This window comes from Ctenocephalides felis, unplaced genomic scaffold (assembly GCF_003426905.1).
Source record: "Ctenocephalides felis isolate EL2017-DRISC unplaced genomic scaffold, ASM342690v1 CF-g0.4_SCAFFOLD_01886, whole genome shotgun sequence".
NCBI classification, from domain to species: Eukaryota; Metazoa; Arthropoda; class Insecta; order Siphonaptera; family Pulicidae; genus Ctenocephalides; species Ctenocephalides felis.
This window is the reverse complement of record NW_020538040.1, coordinates 176,712,808-176,732,521: the sequence shown is the minus strand read 5'-3', so window position 1 is coordinate 176,732,521 and position 19,714 is coordinate 176,712,808. Positions and strand designations below refer to the sequence as shown.

The window sequence follows — 19,714 nt, the reverse complement described above, 5'->3', positions numbered from 1 at the left end:
AAATGCATTTAACAATTAAATATTTTACTTCCAAAGAATCTGGAAATAACATAATAATATTCTAGAAACATGATAAAAACTTGAAATATATACATTTGCATGTTACAGTTTTACTAACGTGCGGTTGCAATTGATCAAAAATACCACACGTTGTTCTATTTAGAGACAAACCTATTTGCAATATTATTTTACCACGATGTCTTGTTTATCGAAAAATCACACTATTTGATGATTTGGGCTTGCCCGTAGGTAAGCGGTTAAGAGCGACGGGACTTGTTTCGGAGGTCCCGGGTTCGATACCCACTTCGAGCAGCTTGTTGTCAAGCAGCAGTGACAACGATTTTCACTTGGAAATATAGATAGCAATATATTTCCAAGTAAAAATAGCCCTTACCCGACATTGCTGCACCCAATAAAAAGTCAGCCCTATTAGATTAATTCTAATCCAAAATCATCAAATATGGATGGATTAACCATTGGGTTACCATCTAAAAAAATATGAAGTCAGAAGTTTTAGCCGAACAGCTCATAAGACGTAAGGTTTTGATTGCTGTTGAAAAATATAAAGAAATAGTAAAAAAAAAATTGATGATTTTATCTCGTGTTGTTACCATCGGCCACAGAATTTGCTAGGTGTCATCTTAAGCTCTCAAGAATTTCAAATTGATTGTGTCTTTCGGAGTCAGCAAGAAGGACAACGGAGTGAATGTGATCTTGCTGGGCGTGTCCGCGCATGGATGGACGGTAAAGTCTTTTAGCATGTGCACCAGACCCAGTTTTGTCTGCAGAAGACCGAATCTCTCACCTGGAACGATGGTAATGAAAACAAAAGTAAAGCCGAGAGATATGAGAATATAAATCAGATCAGATTAGTGAGCCATCAATGAATTTATATTATACCATATACCATGTATGTTCATGCCGATACAGTAATACCAGTATATACTGCTATCACTGTATTATTATATACATCAGTATATTGATAAACATTATGACAAATTGTAACCAAAAGATACCGGGTTCAAACTTGCGTTACGGATAATATCAGTGAAAAGTAAGATGAGCAAATTTTTGAAACCGGGATGGCAGCTATTAGTTACAGTAATCCTAGACGGTGGGTGGGGTGTGATAATAAAAAATGCCATTTAAGGATACAATAAACATTTTTTTGTATAAATCTTTTCTTCTATAAGAATAGCGGACTTTTAGTAGGAATTTATTTTACTTGATTCTATGAAATAGTTTTTCATCTATAAAATAAATCAAAATTACATCTTACATTTTTCGATCTAATGTTTTTTTTCGCTTTTGAGTTTTGTATGAAATTTTATTCAATTTCCTTCATAATTAATTTAGAAATTTGTTTTCATCATTTTTGCCTATTAATTCTCGAAAAACCGGAATAATCCGGAATAACCGGAGATCCGGGACTGTCACGGCCAAACCGGGATGTATGGTCACCTTACGAGTGAAAATGAAAAAATCAATTTTCAGTTTCAAATATAAAATTTAATTCAGATCAAAAATATGTTACCAATTAAAACTAGATACTTCTATGACAAAGTAAAAAATTAGATTATATAAAATTACATAAATTATGAATAATAAATAATATATGATATAAAAAAGTGCCTTGTTTTACACGATGTCCTCGAACGAAAAAATATAAGGAATAAAGGAATTGGGAAGAAGAATAATGCAGATGATTGATGACTGAAGCAACACAAAAAAATATAGGGAACCGAACGCCAAAGTACAAGGCCAGGAAACATGGAGCAGAAGTTTGGAAAGGAAAATGTATAAAAGTGAATGAAAAGTGGTAATAAAATGGTAATAGGAATAATATACACATAAGGGAAAGAAAATCATTAATTTATGAGGCTCTTGCACCATGGACCTGCCTTTGTGCAGACCACCATTTTTTATTTATTATTATTATGAAAATAATATATGTGCCGTTTGTATGTAAATCAGATCGATACAAATTCGTGGAATGGGAGTTACAAAGTTTGCTATATTTTTTTTACAATAATTGAATAGCAATAAAAAAAATCTATAAGCTATTATGTTGATTTGCTATAAAATTTGAAGAAATTATAGACATTGAGGGGATAAGGATATTTGAGCTAGAAGCAGATAATTTAATAAATATTGGCTTTTCACTCTGAACACGTATTATACCATATTCTATTTTCTCACATCGGCTATAATGATATTTAAAATAAATACCTCGATAGAAATATTATCTAACAATTATAATTTTGCTTTGATGTAAAAAGTACGGATGGGTTTTCCAATGATTGTTTTTATACAACAAATAAATATGCCACTTCATTCCTAAAATAATCTCTCCACATGTTTTTCTGTTATCTCATGGAAGATGTTTTCATCTAATCTTTTTTCAGTAAGTTCAATTAAAGTATATTCGAAAACCACATAATTAAGATACTACTTATATAGATAAGTGGTGCCTAATAATAATGAATAATGAATATGATGACGTTTTATTGCAAAATATAGATCGATATAGAGTATAAGATATATACATGCTCATTACAATTTTGACATCCAAAAAATATGTATATATATAAATATATTTATCAATATATATATATATATATATATATATATATATATATATATCTTTTCAACAAATTGCTCAGAACTTATACCTACTATAAATCTATCAATGCAACAGGGTTGTTAGTTATTAACCGAGGGAATTCCCTTCAATTAAGGGCAATTACGTATCAAACAAGTTCGTACACCAGCTTGCAGTTATTTTCTGATAAAATTGAAATAAATAAAGCAAAGTCGTCTTCGATATTACAAGCTGGCTTGCGTCTTTACGACTAGAATTTCTGTACTTACCTATGCAATTGCGTGGACCAGTTCCGAATGGGAAATACGTGTAGGGAATCCTATTTCTTTTGGCTTCATCAGTAAATCGTTCAGGATTAAATTTCTCAGGATCAGGGAAATACTAAATGATATATATAATTTGTATATTTGACTTATTTTTCTTCATATTGAATTCATTACTTACTTCTGGATCCATGTGTAATCCAAGCATCGGAATATATATTGGTGTTCCAGGTTCCAAAACAACATCGTCATGAGGTTTTGGAAGGCGATATCCATTTGAATTATCAACTACTTTTCGATCCAAGAACGCCAATGGTGGATATTTTCTCAAAGTTTCTGCATAACAAAGTAATATATAACATGTGATCAGTTTTATGTACTGCATTATTTACCTGATATAACCATGTCCAAATATGACATTTTATTGATGGATTCGTAAGTGATGTCGTCTTCCGCAACTATTTCTTTGATTTCAGCACGAAGTTTTTTTTGTACATCTGGGTTAATAGCTAATTCATATAAAGTGTAAGACATTGTACTAGATGAGGTTTCAAAACCTGCAGTGAAAAATACAGCTGCTTGGGCTACCAAAGTGTCACCATCAAATTCTACAACAACAAGATGATTATAAATTTTTATAAAACCAATAGAAAAATAAATCAGCAATTTTTACTTATTTCTCCTGGTGCTGTTTTAGCATTTTTTAAGTCTATTAGTACATCAACTAAATCGTGTCGTTTTGTTTTGGACTCTTCACGTATTCTAATAGTTTCGTTGAAAGTGTTGCGGATGAATTCAGTTCCTTCATGGGCAAAAAATTTTAAACCTAGTAAACTCACAATTCTAGGAAAGAAGAAAAATGAACTTGCTTCAAACACTCGTCTGAAGCTAACTTCAAAAATTTTCTTCCAATTGATCTAAATTCAGCTTCTGGATTGTTCATGCAATTTGCTTTGATTCCATAAGCGCAGGTCGCGATAACATCGGTTGTGTATCTAGCACTTAATTCCCTTGCATTGTCACTTGGTTGTTTAGAATCAGCTAATTTGTGTAAATATTCATTTAAGTTTCTTCCTTCATCATTCATAAGATGAAACATACTCTTCATTTTTCCTGAGGTGAAAATGGGCGTCAGCTTCACACGCATTTGTTTCCAATCTGGATTTTTAATGCTAAATAAATTTTTTGTTCCTAAAGTATCACCATCTCCAGCCACAGCTACAATACGGTCGTAGAAGAAGTTAAAATCTTTAACTAAAATTGTCTTGATCCATTCAGGGTCCCGTACCAGCAACGAAGGTTTGTTGAACACGTACATTCCTAAAGCTGGTGCTTTGGTCCTTTCATATAAAGACTTCATGAAAACTCCTGAATTCACTTTGGCCAACAGGACATCTTTAAAGTTTCCAACAAATGGAAGCGGTCTGAAACTTGCTATTCCTTTCGACGACCAATAAGTAGAATAACTATGGTAATAATAAATAAATGTTCCTACAAATGTAAGTAATAATAGAAATATATTTATCAAGTCCATTTTGAAGGAACTGTATTCGACACTTCAAATATTGTCTAAAACTAAATCTCATTCCGTAATGTGTTGGCCTTTTATAGTTCGCATAATGTATAATCATGAACTTTAAGATATTGAAATTAATATCTATTATATAAAGATAAACAGAGACAGTGATTTGTATAAAATAACACGCGATAGATGATACACACGCGAAATCATACAATTCAGAAGCGGCTGCAAAAATTTGGCGAAAAATTTAATTCCATTTAAAAGATTTATGACTACAGAATTATTAAATAGTACAAAAATTATTATTTAAAATACAATTTAATTTATTACTTTTACTCAAAATGACTTAAATCGGTTTGAATAAATAAAAAAAATACAAAAAAACGCAATTAATGCATTGTTTTTTCAAAAAACAGTTTACACAATGTTTTTTTTTCATGTTTTACAAATAAAATCAAATCTATTCAAAATAATATAAAATATTGTTGTAATTAGTATTGCAGATGTTCGTCCCAGAAGATGATCTTGATAGAATTACTTGCCAGAAATAAGATTTATTAGACCACGTTGTTCCTGGTAGTTTTCAAGTGTCGGTTGGAAGACTTTGTTACCAGACTGGACGTTATCTATTTAACCAGTCAAGATATCAGGATTTACAAGAACCAACCATAAAAATAGAGATGCCTTAGAAAAAACAAATTTCTATGTATTTTATCGTTAGTGGTGATAATTTTGTTGATCACAAGTTTCAAAACACAAGATTTTGCTCGTGGTTAAATAATTTGACTCGAAGTAATAATTTTTCTCGATTTTTGAGCACTTTTTATACGAGTTTGTTTAATAATTTTGTTAGTGTTGTATAGTTTTATAAATGCATTTATAGTATTACAGTGCAGTGATAGTGTCTTGTTCCCGATTTCTGATTCCTGGTTCCAGGTTCCTAGTCAGCTCTCTTCTGGAAATCCTGAGGTAATGTACAGTTTTTTTAGCACAAGTCAATATCTTATAGAACATTTAAAAAAAAAAAATTCTTTATTCTTCAGACAACAAATTGGTAATCGGGATGTTCCAGAAGAATCGGTGATTATAAGCAAAGGTCAGTGCATTTTGTTTTCTAGGCATAATTCCTAAGGGTACGGTCACACGTCTCGTTGAGGATTCACAAAAATAAAACTCTAATTATCTTCATTATTTTTCGATGTTTATCGATATTTTTTGAATCATGTTAATTTTCTAATCAAAATTGCCGATTTTCTACATAAATTCTAATCTCGTATTTTTTTTTAACTTTTCGGGAAGTTACAACTTGCTAATAGGAACCATTTCATACACATACACCAATTCCAAAAGTTTTTGTGAAAACCCTTCGTTGACGAACCATATTACACTTATTTATTAATTCATTAGTCAATTTATTAGTAACCAAGCAAAAATAAAAAAACATTTTAGAGAATATAAATTATCCTCTCAAAGGATATAATAATATTATATTACCTAAATTAATTAATGAGAAATTAATAACTTAAAACATAGTTGCTTAAAATGTTTTTGCAAAGTTACCAATAAATTGTATTAATATCGAGTGTAAATAGATAATTGCGTTATATAGATAGGTTTAATCGTAAACTAGGTTATAGATAGGAAATTGTCAAATGATTATATAACTAACTAATTATATAATTATTATCATTATTTTATTTTAAATTGTGATCGTACCCTTCATACTAATCCACAAATTTGTTTCAGCTTAATAAAAAAGACCTCTTAAAATAGAAGTGAGTGTTGTAAGTAATAAAATTCGCGTAAATTATTTATTAAAACAAAAGTGCCAATTAAATCAATTTTGCATAATTTCGCGTATAATAAAGTGTGTGTGTGAAAAATTTGACTCTGCAATTTTGCGAAGAAATGCTGACATCATGCAGCCTGAGAGGTAAGAAAAAGCAGCATTAGATTTTATTTAATTTATAAGTGATTATTTGAGGCAAAGAGATTATTTTACAAAACTTTATTACAACAAAGGTGTGTGAAATTTTTAGGATTTTGATATGAATTGAATCATTCTAATTGGATGATCGATTCTCTCAAAAACTTCATGACTATTTTTTTGCACTCTTTGCACTCAGTACTTGATACAAAATCTAAAAAAATTAATTTGTACATATTATTAAACCCTATGCAACATATCTGATAATTTTATACGCATACATCTAATAATTATTTTTGTCGATCAAGATATATACATTTTTTAAGACAAGCTGGGTGTAAATGCATTTAAAAGATTGTCTCTTAAGAGATATCTCTCTCTTTTTAGACCAGCAAATAGAATCAAATATTAAAGATATGCAAAAAAAATCATTTTTGATTTTTTTGTTGCAATTACTATAACATACGAGAATTTAATAAAAATAAATGTATTCATTTATAAATTTATTCACATTTTATTAATTATGCATACAATATAAGCTTAGTCATATATTTATATCACAATCTCTATTTTCATTATTTGGTTAATATCAATTTAACAAAATTGACTAATAATGGTGCTTCCAGCAACTTATCTACAATAATTACAATAAAAACACTATAATAACAAGATAATTTAATATCAATCTTATCAAATCAAACTAATTACATAAATATCACCATAATTTAACAATGCTATCATCAATCAATATATGAAAGGCGTATCAATATTGCACAATGAATAAAAAAACAAATTTGCTGATCATATAAATGTCATTAAGAAACAAATAAGATGTTTCAAATATTATAACAATTTACAGAATCTAATTTTGTAATAAATTCGTGCAATCTTCACTAAATATGTGTGTAAATTTACTCTTAATATAGAATATTTGGATAAAAAATATTTTATTAATAATATTAAAGAAAAAATTGTTTATTAATGTATTGAAGAAAATGTTCTTAGACTTCAGTTTTAGGAATTAGAATACATAATTTAAATAATTATTTTCGGTATCATTTGATTTAAAGTCAAATATGAGCGAAATTAACTAATATTTACACATATTAATCAATTCACACAAAAAAGTTAATTTGATATAGATATCTTCATCGTTAAAATTTCACTTGATGAACAAAAATCGATATACTAATATTTATCACGAGTATGTTCAGTGTGAAAAATAGATTTAACGAAAACTAGTATTTAAAAGTTAAAAATTCAAGTTTTATGATTTATAAGCTTTTTGCTACTAGAGTATTTCTCGCACGAGTGCTACTGCTGTACGAGCCACCAAGCCGCCCAAGTATCGGTACACAGAATATTTTAAGATTTTTAAGTCAATATCAATATCAGTGCATTTAAATTTAATTTACCCTTTAAGAAATACTGTTATACAAAACTAATAAACACAATAGCAATTTATAATTCTGAATAATTTAACTCGGAGTGATAAATATTAAAGTAAAATCGACACACTTGATGTCGTCTATAGGCGACACTTGTACACACAGGTCGTCAAATAGATGTCGCATTGTAGAATAACTTTATCTCGTGTTGTTACCATCGGCCACAGAATTTGCCAGGTGTTGTCTTAAGCTCTCAAGAATTTCAAATTGATCATGTCTTTCGGAGTCAGCAAGAAGGACAACGGAGTGAATGTGATCTTGCTGGGCGTGTCCGCGCATGGATGGACGGTGAAGTCTTTTAGCATGTGCACCAGACCCAGTTTCGTCTGCAGAAGACCGAATCTCTCACCTGGAACGATGGTAATGAAAACAAAAGTGAAGCCAAGAGATACAAGAATATAATACAGATCGATGCAAATACGTGGGACCGGAGTTCCATATCAAACATACATAGATTACTACAGGCGCATATACTTCAAACTTGAAACTTCGCAAAACGTGGATATTGAGAAGAACCATATCATGTGAAAGTTGTGTATTTGTATATATGCACATTTCAGTTTGGACGTTTACAAAAAGGTGGAATCATTGATATATATGGGTATTTGGCATCTTCATTTAAACGCATGGAAATTTAGTTCAATTGATCTATCTATTTTATTAACAAATTGCTCAGAGCTTGTACTTTGAATCTGTTAATGCAACAAGTTTGTCAGTTATTAACAGAGGGTAATTCCCTGCAATAAAGGGCATTTACGTATCAAACACGTCAGTATACCAGTTTGCAGTTATTTTCTGATAAAATTAAAATAAATGAAGCAAAGTCGTCTTCGATATTACAAGCCGCTTGCGTCTTCACGACTAGAATTTCTGTACTTACCTATGCAATTGCGTGGACCAGTTCCAAATGGGAAATACGTGTAGGGAATTCTATTTCTTTTGGCTTCATCAGTAAATCGTTCAGGATCAAATTTCTCAGGATCAGGGAAATACTACATAATATAAAAATTTAATTTTTCATATCCAACATATTTTCATTTATATCGATTTTATTACTTACCTCTGGGTCCATGTGTACTGCAAGCATAGGGATATATATTGGCGTTCCAGGTTCCAAAATAACATCATCATGAGGTTTTGGAAGACGATATCCAGTTGAATTATCAGCTACTTTTCGGTCCAAAAACGCCAATGGTGGATATTTTCTCAACGTTTCTGAATAACAAAATATTATATAGCATGTAATCAGTTTTGTGATTTACTGCAATATTTACCTGATATAACCATGTCTAAATATGACATTTTATTGATGGATTCGTAAGTGATGTCGTCTTCATCAAGTATTTCTTTGATTTCAGCACGAAGTTTTTCTTGTATATCTGGGTTAAGAGCTAATTCATATAAACTGTAAGACATTGTACTAGAAGAGGTTTCAAAACCAGCAGTGAAAAATACAGCTGCTTGAGCTACCAAAGTGTCACCATCGAATCCTACAAAAACAAAATGCTCAAAAAAAATTTATAAAACTAATTGCAAAAAACTAAGAAGTTATGTTTACTTATTTCTCCTGGTGCTGTTTGAGCATTTTTTAGGTCTATTAGTACATCGACCAAGTCGTGTCGTTTTGTTTTAGACTCTTCACGAATTCTTATAGTTTCATTGAAAGTGTTACGGATGAACTCAGTTCCTTCATGCGCGAATAATTTTAAACCTAGTAAATTCACAACTCTAGGAAAGAAAAAAAATGAACCTAATTCTAACACTCGTCTAAGACTAACTTCAAATATTTTTCTTCCAATTGATCTGAATTCAGCTTCAGGATTGTTCATACAGTTTGCTTTGATTCCATAAGCGCAAGTCGCAATAACATCGGTGGTGTATCTTGCACTTAATTCCCTTGCATTGTCACTTGGTTCCTTGGAATCAGCTAATTTGTGTAAATATTCATTTAAAATTTTTCCTTCATCATTCATGAGATGAAACATGTTCTTCATTTTTCCTGACGTGAAAATTGGCGTCAGTTTGACACGCATTTGTTTCCAATCTGGATTTTTAATACTAAAAAGGTTTTTTGTTCCTAAAGTATCACTATCTCCATCTAAAGCCACGATACGATCGTGGAAGTAGTTGAAATCTTTAACTAAAATGGTTTTGATCCATTCAGGATCCCGTATCAACAATGAAGGTTTGTTGAACACGTATATTCCTAAAGCTGATGCTTTAGTCTTATCATACAAAGACTTCATAAAAAGCCCCGAATTTATTTTGGCCAAAGCGACATCTTTAAAGTTTCCAAGAAATGGAAGCGGTCTGAAACTTGCGATTCCTTTTGACGACCAATAAGTAGAATAATTATAGTAATAGTAAATAAATGTTCCTATGAATGTAATTAATAATAGTAATACATTTATCGAATCCATTTTGAAGGAACTGTGTCTCAACACTTTACATCAAATTTTGACTAAAACTAAAGTTCATTCAAAAATGTGTTTGCCTTTTATATTCGCATAATGAGTAATCATGAACTTGAATTTATTGAAATTAATATCTATTATATAAAGATAAACAGAGACAGTGATTTGTTTTAAATAACACGCGATAGATACATACGGAATTATATAATTAAGAAGCGGCTGCAAAAATTTGGACGAAAAATTTAGTTAAATTTGGATATTTATGAATAAAAAGAATATGCTTGTCGACCTGCGTCTATGAGTGTTGCCTTTGGACGTGATAAATTTTGCTTCATTTTTTTACATTTTGTGTTCAGTTATTGAGAATTCTAATTTTTCATTTCTTGTTGTATTTTTAGTTGCTTAGAAGTGTAGTTTTTAATTTTTGAATGTGTTATTATTGGTAATGTTTGAAAAATTCACTATACTTGGCCGTCTTTTTGGCTCGTGCAGCAATGTCTCTTCTGCTTAAAATGCCCACCAAGAAAAGGGTTATATTTATATTATTAAATATTGCTATTGCAGAGCTCTATATACATGTTCAATAACTTGTACTAATTTTATTTTAAAAATTTTATTAAATATTCTAATTATAAAGATATTTTGAATACTATATAAATGGTACTATAATTATAGCATTCTTGTAGATTTACACGTTGTATCATTATATAATTACAAAAATTATGAAATAAGACTTTGAACTTGACAAATATTATGAAATATTACACAATTTCTACAAATGCATGTCTCCTTAAAATTTAGCTTACGTACTTTAGGCCTGATACGCAACATCATGCGCAAAAACCCGTTTTTATTCATAAAAAATTACGCAAAAAACCTGCTGCTTAATTTACAAGGTGATTACTGTATTATTTTTGACTAATTATTCTATCTAAGCCATCATCGTAATGTTCAATACTACACCTATTCATTTCCTGATGAAATTAATTAGATTAATTAATTCTTGTTGTATTAAAATGATATGCAATTTGACAAAACAGCACTTTCTACGTCGTTAAAAATTTTGCACATAACCTATAGCAGGTTATGTGTAAGAAAAAGCTAATTAGAAATGGATATTAATTTTTTGCTCATTAAAAAATGTTCAAGCTTTTTATGTGGAAACTCTTATACTTGCATTTTGATTCAGTTCGTTATTCAGTTAACTTTTAAATGATAATGTTGCTCGTAATCACTTTATTAAAGATAAATTTATTTTGCATCAAAATGACATATTTAATTAACAAAACATAACTCTTTATAATTTATCTACAGCATCTTAAATTGTGCATCTAAAAAGCCCATCGAAAAGTTAATTTTTAATTTTTTTTTTCAATTCATTTATCAGCAATAAAGCGAACTTAACAAGTCCTAAAAGCTGTTGTGCTGATTTGTGTCGTTTAGGCTTTTGTATATGGCATCGTATTTTATGAATTTATTATTGCAATTTCGGTTATAATGAGTATGTTCGTGCATATTCCATGTAAAACCGATCTATATTTCCATGTAAAACCGATGTCACTACTGTTTGACATCAGGCTGTCGGACGCCTTGATTCAAAGTCCATAGCTCTAACCACTAATTCACCAGAGCACCCATAAAAAAAATGAAATTTTTTCTGACAATCATTTTACTTTTAATGAATATGCGTGCTTGTATCTAATTACATGACAAAATTTGAAATAGATGCATTAGTCGATTTTGTTCATTATATAGAATAAATGCTGATGGTATTTTACATATAAACTAGCACAAACTAGTCTCGGGTTCCATCCCAACTTAGACCAACTCGATATCGAGCGGTATGATATCAAATTTCCACTTCAGGTTACAGATTTCAATTATATTCTCAAGTGAAAATAGCCTTTTCTGGGCTATATAACAAGTAGATTTTTTTGGTTCCGAAGTGTATTAATTCAATATTGTTTTTATTTTGTTTTTTTAACTACCTTATAAACAAAAACAAATTATAAATTATATAAATATTTATTTTCTATATTTAATTAATTGTGCGTACAATACAAGCTTACTCATATATAATTTTAACGCAAAAATATTTGACTGATATCAGTCACAATCTCTATTTTGAATATTTGAATAATATCAATTTTATAAATAAGTTTGCGAATAATTGTGCTCGCGGCAACTTATCTGCAATGATTCAAATAAAATATTATAATAACATGATAAATTAAATATCTTATCAAGTTTTCTAATTACATAAATATCTCCATAATTCAACAATGCTATCAAATTAATCATTCATCCAAATTTTGAATGGTCTTATCAGTATTGCACTACGAATAAAAAAACAAATTTTTAATTGATGATTGTCTATTGAGCATCTTATTCCGCAAAAAAAAATTTTTTTTTTTTACACAAAATGTTATATTATTAGAACAAGTTTTGTATGCAAAGGGCTATCGTTTACCGAATTTTATCTGAGGAAGTATGAGAAAGAAATGAATTAATATTTAAACATTTATTATTATTTCACATGATGAAAAGAAGAAATTTGATATTGATATAAACATCTTTAAATTTTTACATGAGATGAACAAAAATCGATATAATAATAGTATATATCATGAGTATGTTCACCGTGAAAATTAGATATCACGAAAACTAATAATTAGAAATGAAAAATTCAGAAGATGTATGATTTCAAAATAGAAATGTCAAACGCTAACAATATTTCAAAATTTCATAATCAAAATCAAGCAATATATTCAAGCAATTTAGTAAAATTTTAAAAATGTTCATAATTATATCAAGCTTGCTTTTACTTGATATGATAAATAATATGTTAAATATTATTTATCATATAAATAAGCAAGCTCGATATAATTATGAACATTTTTAAAATTTTACTTAAAATCAAAACGCTAGTGAAAATAATGTATTACGAAAACTTACATTTGAAATTAAAAAAGTGGTTTGGAAGTACGAGAGTGATTTGCCCAGGGTAACACTACTGTACAAGCCAACAAGTTGCTCAAGTATCTGTGACACATATTTTTAAGATTTTACAGTAATTGCATAAAAATGCATTAACAATTAAATATTTACTTCCAAAAGAATCTGGAAATAACATAATAATATTCTAGAAACATGATAAAAAACTTGAAATATTACATTTGCATGTTACAGTTTACTAACGTGCGGTTGCAATTGATCAAAAATACCACACGTTGTTCTATTTAGAGACAAACCTATTTGCAAATATTATTTTACACACGATGTCTTGTTTATCGAAAAATCACACTATTTGATGATTTGGGCTTGCCCGTAGGTAAGCGGTTAAGAGCGACGGGACTTGTTTCGGAGGTCCCGGGTTCGATACCCACTTCGAGCAGCTTGTTGTCAAGCAGCAGTGACAACGATTTTCACTTGGAAATATAGATAGCAATATATTTCCAAGTAAAAATAGCCCTTACCCGACATTGCTGCCACCAATAAAAAGTCAGCCCTATTAGATTAATTCTAATCCAAAATCATCAAATATGGATGGATTAACCATTGGGTTACCATCTAAAAAAATATGAAGTCAGAAGTTTTAGCCCAACAGTCATCAAGACGTAAGGTTTTGATTGCTGTTGAAAAATATAAAGAAATAGTAAAAAAAAAATTGATGATTTATATCGTGTTGTTACCATCGGCCACAGAATTTGCTAGGTGTCATCTTAAGCTCTCAAGAATTTCAAATTGATTGTGTCTTTCGGAGTCAGCAAGAAGGACAACGGAGTGAATGTGATCTTGCTGGGCGTGTCCGCGCATGGATGGACGGTAAAGTCTTTTAGCATGTGCACCAGACCCAGTTTTGTCTGCAGAAGACCGAAATCTCTCACCTGGAACGATGGTAATGAAAACAAAAGTAAAGCCGAGAGATAGAGAATATAAATCAGATCAGATTAGTGAGCCATCAATGAATTTATATTATACCATATACCATGTATGTTCATGCCGATACAGTAATACCAGTATATACTGTATCACTGTATTATTATATACATCAGTATATTGATAAACATTAGACAAATTGTAACCAAAAGATACCGGGTTCAAACTTGCGTTACGGATAATAATCAGTAAAGTAAGATGAGTTACGATCAGATAGAGATAATTACAGTGGTATTGCAGAATTTAAGCTGAGTAATAGTACAGATCTCTAGACGGTGGGTGGGGTGTGATAATAAAAATGCCATTTAAGGATACAATAAACATTTTTTTGTATAAATCTTTTCTTCTATAAGAATAGCGGACTTTTAGTAGGAATTTATTTTACTTGATTCTATGAAATAGTAGTTTTTTCATCTATAAATAAATCAAAATTACATCTTACATTTTTCGATCTAATGTTTTTTTTCGCTTTTGAGTTTTGTATGAAATTTTATTCAATTTCCTTCATAATTAATTTAGAAATTTTGTTTTCATCATTTTTGCCTATTAATTCTCGAAAAACCGGAATAATCCGGAATAACCGGAGATCCGGGACTGTCACGGCCAAACCGGGATGTATGGTCACCTTACGAGTGAAAATGAAAAAATCAATTTTCAGTTTCAAATATAAAATTTAATTCAGATCAAAAATATGTTACCAATTAAAACTAGATACTTCTATGACAAAGTAAAAATTAGATTATATAAAATTACATAAATTATGAATAATAAATAATATATGATATAAAAAAGTGCCTTGTTTTACACGATGTCCTCGAACGAAAAAATATAAGGAATAAAGGAATTGGGAAGAAGAATAATGCAGATGATTGATGACTGAAGCAACACAAAAAAATATAGGGAACCGAACGCCAAAGTACAAGGCCAGGAAACATGGAGCAAGTTTGGAAAGGAAAATGTATAAAGTGAATGAAAAGTGGTAATAAAATGGTAATAGGAATAATATACACATAAGGGAAAGAAAATCATTAATTTATGAGGCTCTTGCACCATGGACCTGCCTTTGTGCAGACCACCATTTTTTATTTATTATTATTATGAAAATAATATATGTGCCGTTTGTATGTAAATCAGATCGATACAAATTCGTGGAATGGGAGTTACAAAGTTTGCTATATTTTTTTTACAATAATTGAATAGCAATAAAAAAAATCTATAAGCTATTATGTTGATTTGCTATAAAATTTGAAGAAATTATAGACATTGAGGGGATAAGGATATTTGAGCTAGAAGCAGATAATTTAATAAATATTGGCTTTTCACTCTGAACACGTATTATACATATTCTATTTTCTCACATCGGCTATAATGATATTTAAAAAATACCTCGATAGTAGAAATATTATCTAACAATTATAATTTTGCTTTGATGTAAAAAGTACGGATGGGTTTTCCAATGATTGTTTTTATACAACAAATAAATATGCCACTTCATTCCTAAAATAATCTCCTCACATGTTTTTCTGTTATCTCATGGAAGATGTTTTCATCTAATCTTTTTTAGTAAGTTCAATTAAAGTATATTCGAAAACCACATAATTAGATATACTACTTATATAGATAAGTGGTGCCTAATAATAATGAATAATGAATATGATGACGTTTTATTGCAAAATATAGATCGATATAGAGTATAGTAAGTATATACATGCTCATTACAATTTTTGACATCCAAAAAATATGTATATATATAATATATATTATCAATATATATATATATATATATATATATATATATATATATATCTTTTCAAAAATTGCTCAGAACTTATACCTACTATAAATCTATCAATGCAACAGGGTGTTAGTTATTAACCGAGGGAATTCCCTTCAATTAAGGGCAATACGTATCAAACAAGTTCGTACACAGCTTGCAGTTATTTTCTGATAAATTGAAATAAATAAAGCAAAGTCGTCTTCGATATTACAAGCTGGCTTGCGTCTTTACGACTAGAATTTCTGTACTTACCTATGCAATTGCGTGGACCAGTTCCGAATGGGAAATACGTGTAGGGAATCTATTTCTTTTGGCTTCATCAGTAAATCGTTCAGGATTAAATTTCTCAGGATCAGGGAAATACTAAATGATATATATAATTTGTATATTTGACTTATTTTTCTTCATATTGAATTCATTACTTACTTCTGGATCCATGTGTAATCCAAGCATCGGAATATATATTGGTGTTCCAGGTTCCAAAACAACATCGTCATGAGGTTTTGGAAGGCGATATCCATTTGAATTATCAACTACTTTTCGATCCAAGAACGCCAATGGTGGATATTTTCTCAAAGTTTCTGCATAACAAAGTAATATATAACATGTGATCAGTTTTATGTACTGCATTATTTACCTGATATAACCATGTCCAAATATGACATTTTATTGATGGATTCGTAAGTGATGTCGTCTTCCGCAACTATTTCTTTGATTTCAGCACGAAGTTTTTTTTGTACATCTGGGTTAATAGCTAATTCATATAAAGTGTAAGACATTGTACTAGATGAGGTTTCAAAACCTGCAGTGAAAAATACAGCTGCTTGGGCTACCAAAGTGTCACCATCAAATTCTACAACAACAAGATGATTATAAATTTTATAAAACCAATAGAAAAATAAATCAGCAATTTTTACTTATTTCTCCTGGTGCTGTTTTAGCATTTTTTAAGTCTATTAGTACATCAACTAAATCGTGTCGTTTTGTTTTGGACTCTTCACGTATTCTAATAGTTTCGTTGAAAGTGTTGCGGATGAATTCAGTTCCTTCATGGGCAAAAAATTTTAAACCTAGTAAACTCACAATTCTAGGAAAGAAGAAAAATGAACTTGCTTCAAACACTCGTCTGAAGCTAACTTCAAAAATTTTTCTTCCAATTGATCTAAATTCAGCTTCTGGATTGTTCATGCAATTTGCTTTGATTCCATAAGCGCAGGTCGCGATAACATCGGTTGTGTATCTAGCACTTAATTCCCTTGCATTGTCACTTGGTTGTTTAGAATCAGCTAATTTGTGTAAATATTCATTTAAGTTTCTTCCTTCATCATTCATAAGATGAAACATACTCTTCATTTTTCCTGAGGTGAAAATGGGCGTCAGCTTCACACGCATTTGTTTCCAATCTGGATTTTTAATGCTAAATAAATTTTTTGTTCCTAAAGTATCACCATCTCCAGCCACAGCTACAATACGGTCGTAGAAGAAGTTAAAATCTTTAACTAAAATTGTCTTGATCCATTCAGGGTCCCGTACCAGCAACGAAGGTTTGTTGAACACGTACATTCCTAAAGCTGGTGCTTTGGTCCTTTCATATAAAGACTTCATGAAAACTCCTGAATTCACTTTGGCCAACAGGACATCTTTAAAGTTTCCAACAAATGGAAGCGGTCTGAAACTTGCTATTCCTTTCGACGACCAATAAGTAGAATAACTATGGTAATAATAAATAAATGTTCCTACAAATGTAAGTAATAATAGAAATATATTTATCAAGTCCATTTTGAAGGAACTGTATTCGACACTTCAAATATTGTCTAAAACTAAATCTCATTCCGTAATGTGTTGGCCTTTTATAGTTCGCATAATGTATAATCATGAACTTTAAGATATTGAAATTAATATCTATTATATAAAGATAAACAGAGACAGTGATTTGTATAAAATAACACGCGATAGATGATACACACGCGAAATCATACAATTCAGAAGCGGCTGCAAAAATTTGGCGAAAAATTTAATTCCATTTAAAAGATTTATGACTACAGAATTATTAAATAGTACAAAAATTATTATTTAAAATACAATTTAATTTATTACTTTTACTCAAAATGACTTAAATCGATTTGAATAAATAAAAAAAATACAAAAAAACGCAATTAATGCATTGTTTTTTCAAAAAACAGTTTACACAATGTTTTTTTTTCATGTTTTACAAATAAAATCAAATCTATTCAAAATAATATAAAATATTGTTGTAATTAGTATTGCAGATGTTCGTCCCAGAAGATGATCTTGATAGAATTACTTGCCAGAAATAAGATTTATTAGACCACGTTGTTCCTGGTAGTTTTCAAGTGTCGGTTGGAAGACTTTGTTACCAGACTGGACGTTATCTATTTAACCAGTCAAGATATCAGGATTTACAAGAACCAACCATAAAAATAGAGATGCCTTAGAAAAAACAAATTTCTATGTATTTTATCGTTAGTGGTGATAATTTTGTTGATCACAAGTTTCAAAACACAAGATTTTGCTCGTGGTTAAATAATTTGACTCGAAGTAATAATTTTTCTCGATTTTTGAGCACTTTTTATACGAGTTTGTTTAATAATTTTGTTAGTGTTGTATAGTTTTATAAATGCATTTATAGTATTACAGTGCAGTGATAGTGTCTTGTTCCCGATTTCTGATTCCTGGTTCCAGGTTCCTAGTCAGCTCTCTTCTGGAAATCCTGAGGTAATGTACAGTTTTTTTAGCACAAGTCAATATCTTATAGAACATTTAAAAAAAAAAAAATTCTTTATTCTTCAGACAACAAATTGGTAATCGGGATGTTCCAGAAGAATCGGTGATTATAAGCAAAGGTCAGTGCATTTTGTTTTCTAGGCATGATTCCTAAGGGTACGGTCACACGTCTCGTTGAGGATTCACAAAAATAAAACTCTAATTATCTTCATTATTTTTCGATGTTTATCGATATTTTTTGAATCATGTTAATTTTCTAATCAAAATTGCCGATTTTCTACATAAATTCTAATCTCGTATTTTTTTTTAACTTTTCGGGAAGTTACAACTTGCTAATAGGAACCATTTCATACACATACACCAATTCCAAAAGTTTTTGTGAAAACCCTTCGTTGACGAACCATATTACACTTATTTATTAATTCATTAGTCAATTTATTAGTAACCAAGCAAAAATAAAAAAACATTTTAGAGAATATAAATTATCCTCTCAAAGGATATAATAATATTATATTACCTAAATTAATTAATGAGAAATTAATAACTTAAAACATAGTTGCTTAAAATGTTTTTGCAAAGTTACCAATAAATTGTATTAATATCGAGTGTAAATAGATAATTGCGTTATATAGATAGGTTTAATCGTAAACTAGGTTATAGATAGGAAATTGTCAAATGATTATATAACTAACTAATTATATAATTATTATCATTATTTTATTTTAAATTGTGATCGTACCCTTCATACTAATCCACAAATTTGTTTCAGCTTAATAAAAAAGACCTCTTAAAATAGAAGTGAGTGTTGTAAGTAATAAAATTCGCGTAAATTATTTATTAAAACAAAAGTGCCAATTAAATCAATTTTGCATAATTTCGCGTATAATAAAGTGTGTGTGTGAAAAATTTGACTCTGCAATTTTGCGAAGAAATGCTGACATCATGCAGCCTGAGAGGTAAGAAAAAGCAGCATTAGATTTTATTTTATTTATAAGTGATGATTTGGGGCAGGCAAACAGGTTATTTTTCGGAACTTCATTACAACAAAAGTGTGTGAAATTTTTAGGATTTTGATAT

General features: G+C 29.8%; 2 protein-coding genes and 2 pseudogenes across 2 annotated transcripts in view; 1 reads left to right on the top strand and 3 right to left on the bottom strand.

Moving 5' to 3' along the window:
• Positions 1 to 428: 428 nt before the first annotated feature.
• On the bottom strand, positions 429 to 4,420 carry LOC113377412 (annotated as a pseudogene).
• Positions 4,421 to 7,947: 3,527 nt separating this feature from the next.
• On the bottom strand, positions 7,948 to 10,098 carry LOC113376306 (cytochrome P450 6k1-like; the record flags this gene model as incomplete). The annotated part of the gene is made up of 5 exons (XM_026616210.1): positions 7,948 to 8,111; positions 8,643 to 8,754; positions 8,823 to 8,977; positions 9,037 to 9,252; positions 9,321 to 10,098. Coding segments are annotated over 5 exons (1,425 nt in total), but the record flags the coding sequence as incomplete, so codon positions are not given.
• A 3,764-nt stretch (positions 10,099 to 13,862) lies between these two features.
• On the bottom strand, positions 13,863 to 17,692 carry LOC113377414 (annotated as a pseudogene).
• Positions 17,693 to 19,449: 1,757 nt separating this feature from the next.
• The window catches only part of LOC113377415 (peroxidase-like), a gene marked incomplete at its 3' end in the record, with an annotated part of 75,970 nt that continues 75,705 nt past the window's right edge, over positions 19,450 to 19,714 (top strand). Inside the window, 1 exon segment of the mRNA XM_026617732.1 lies at positions 19,450 to 19,593.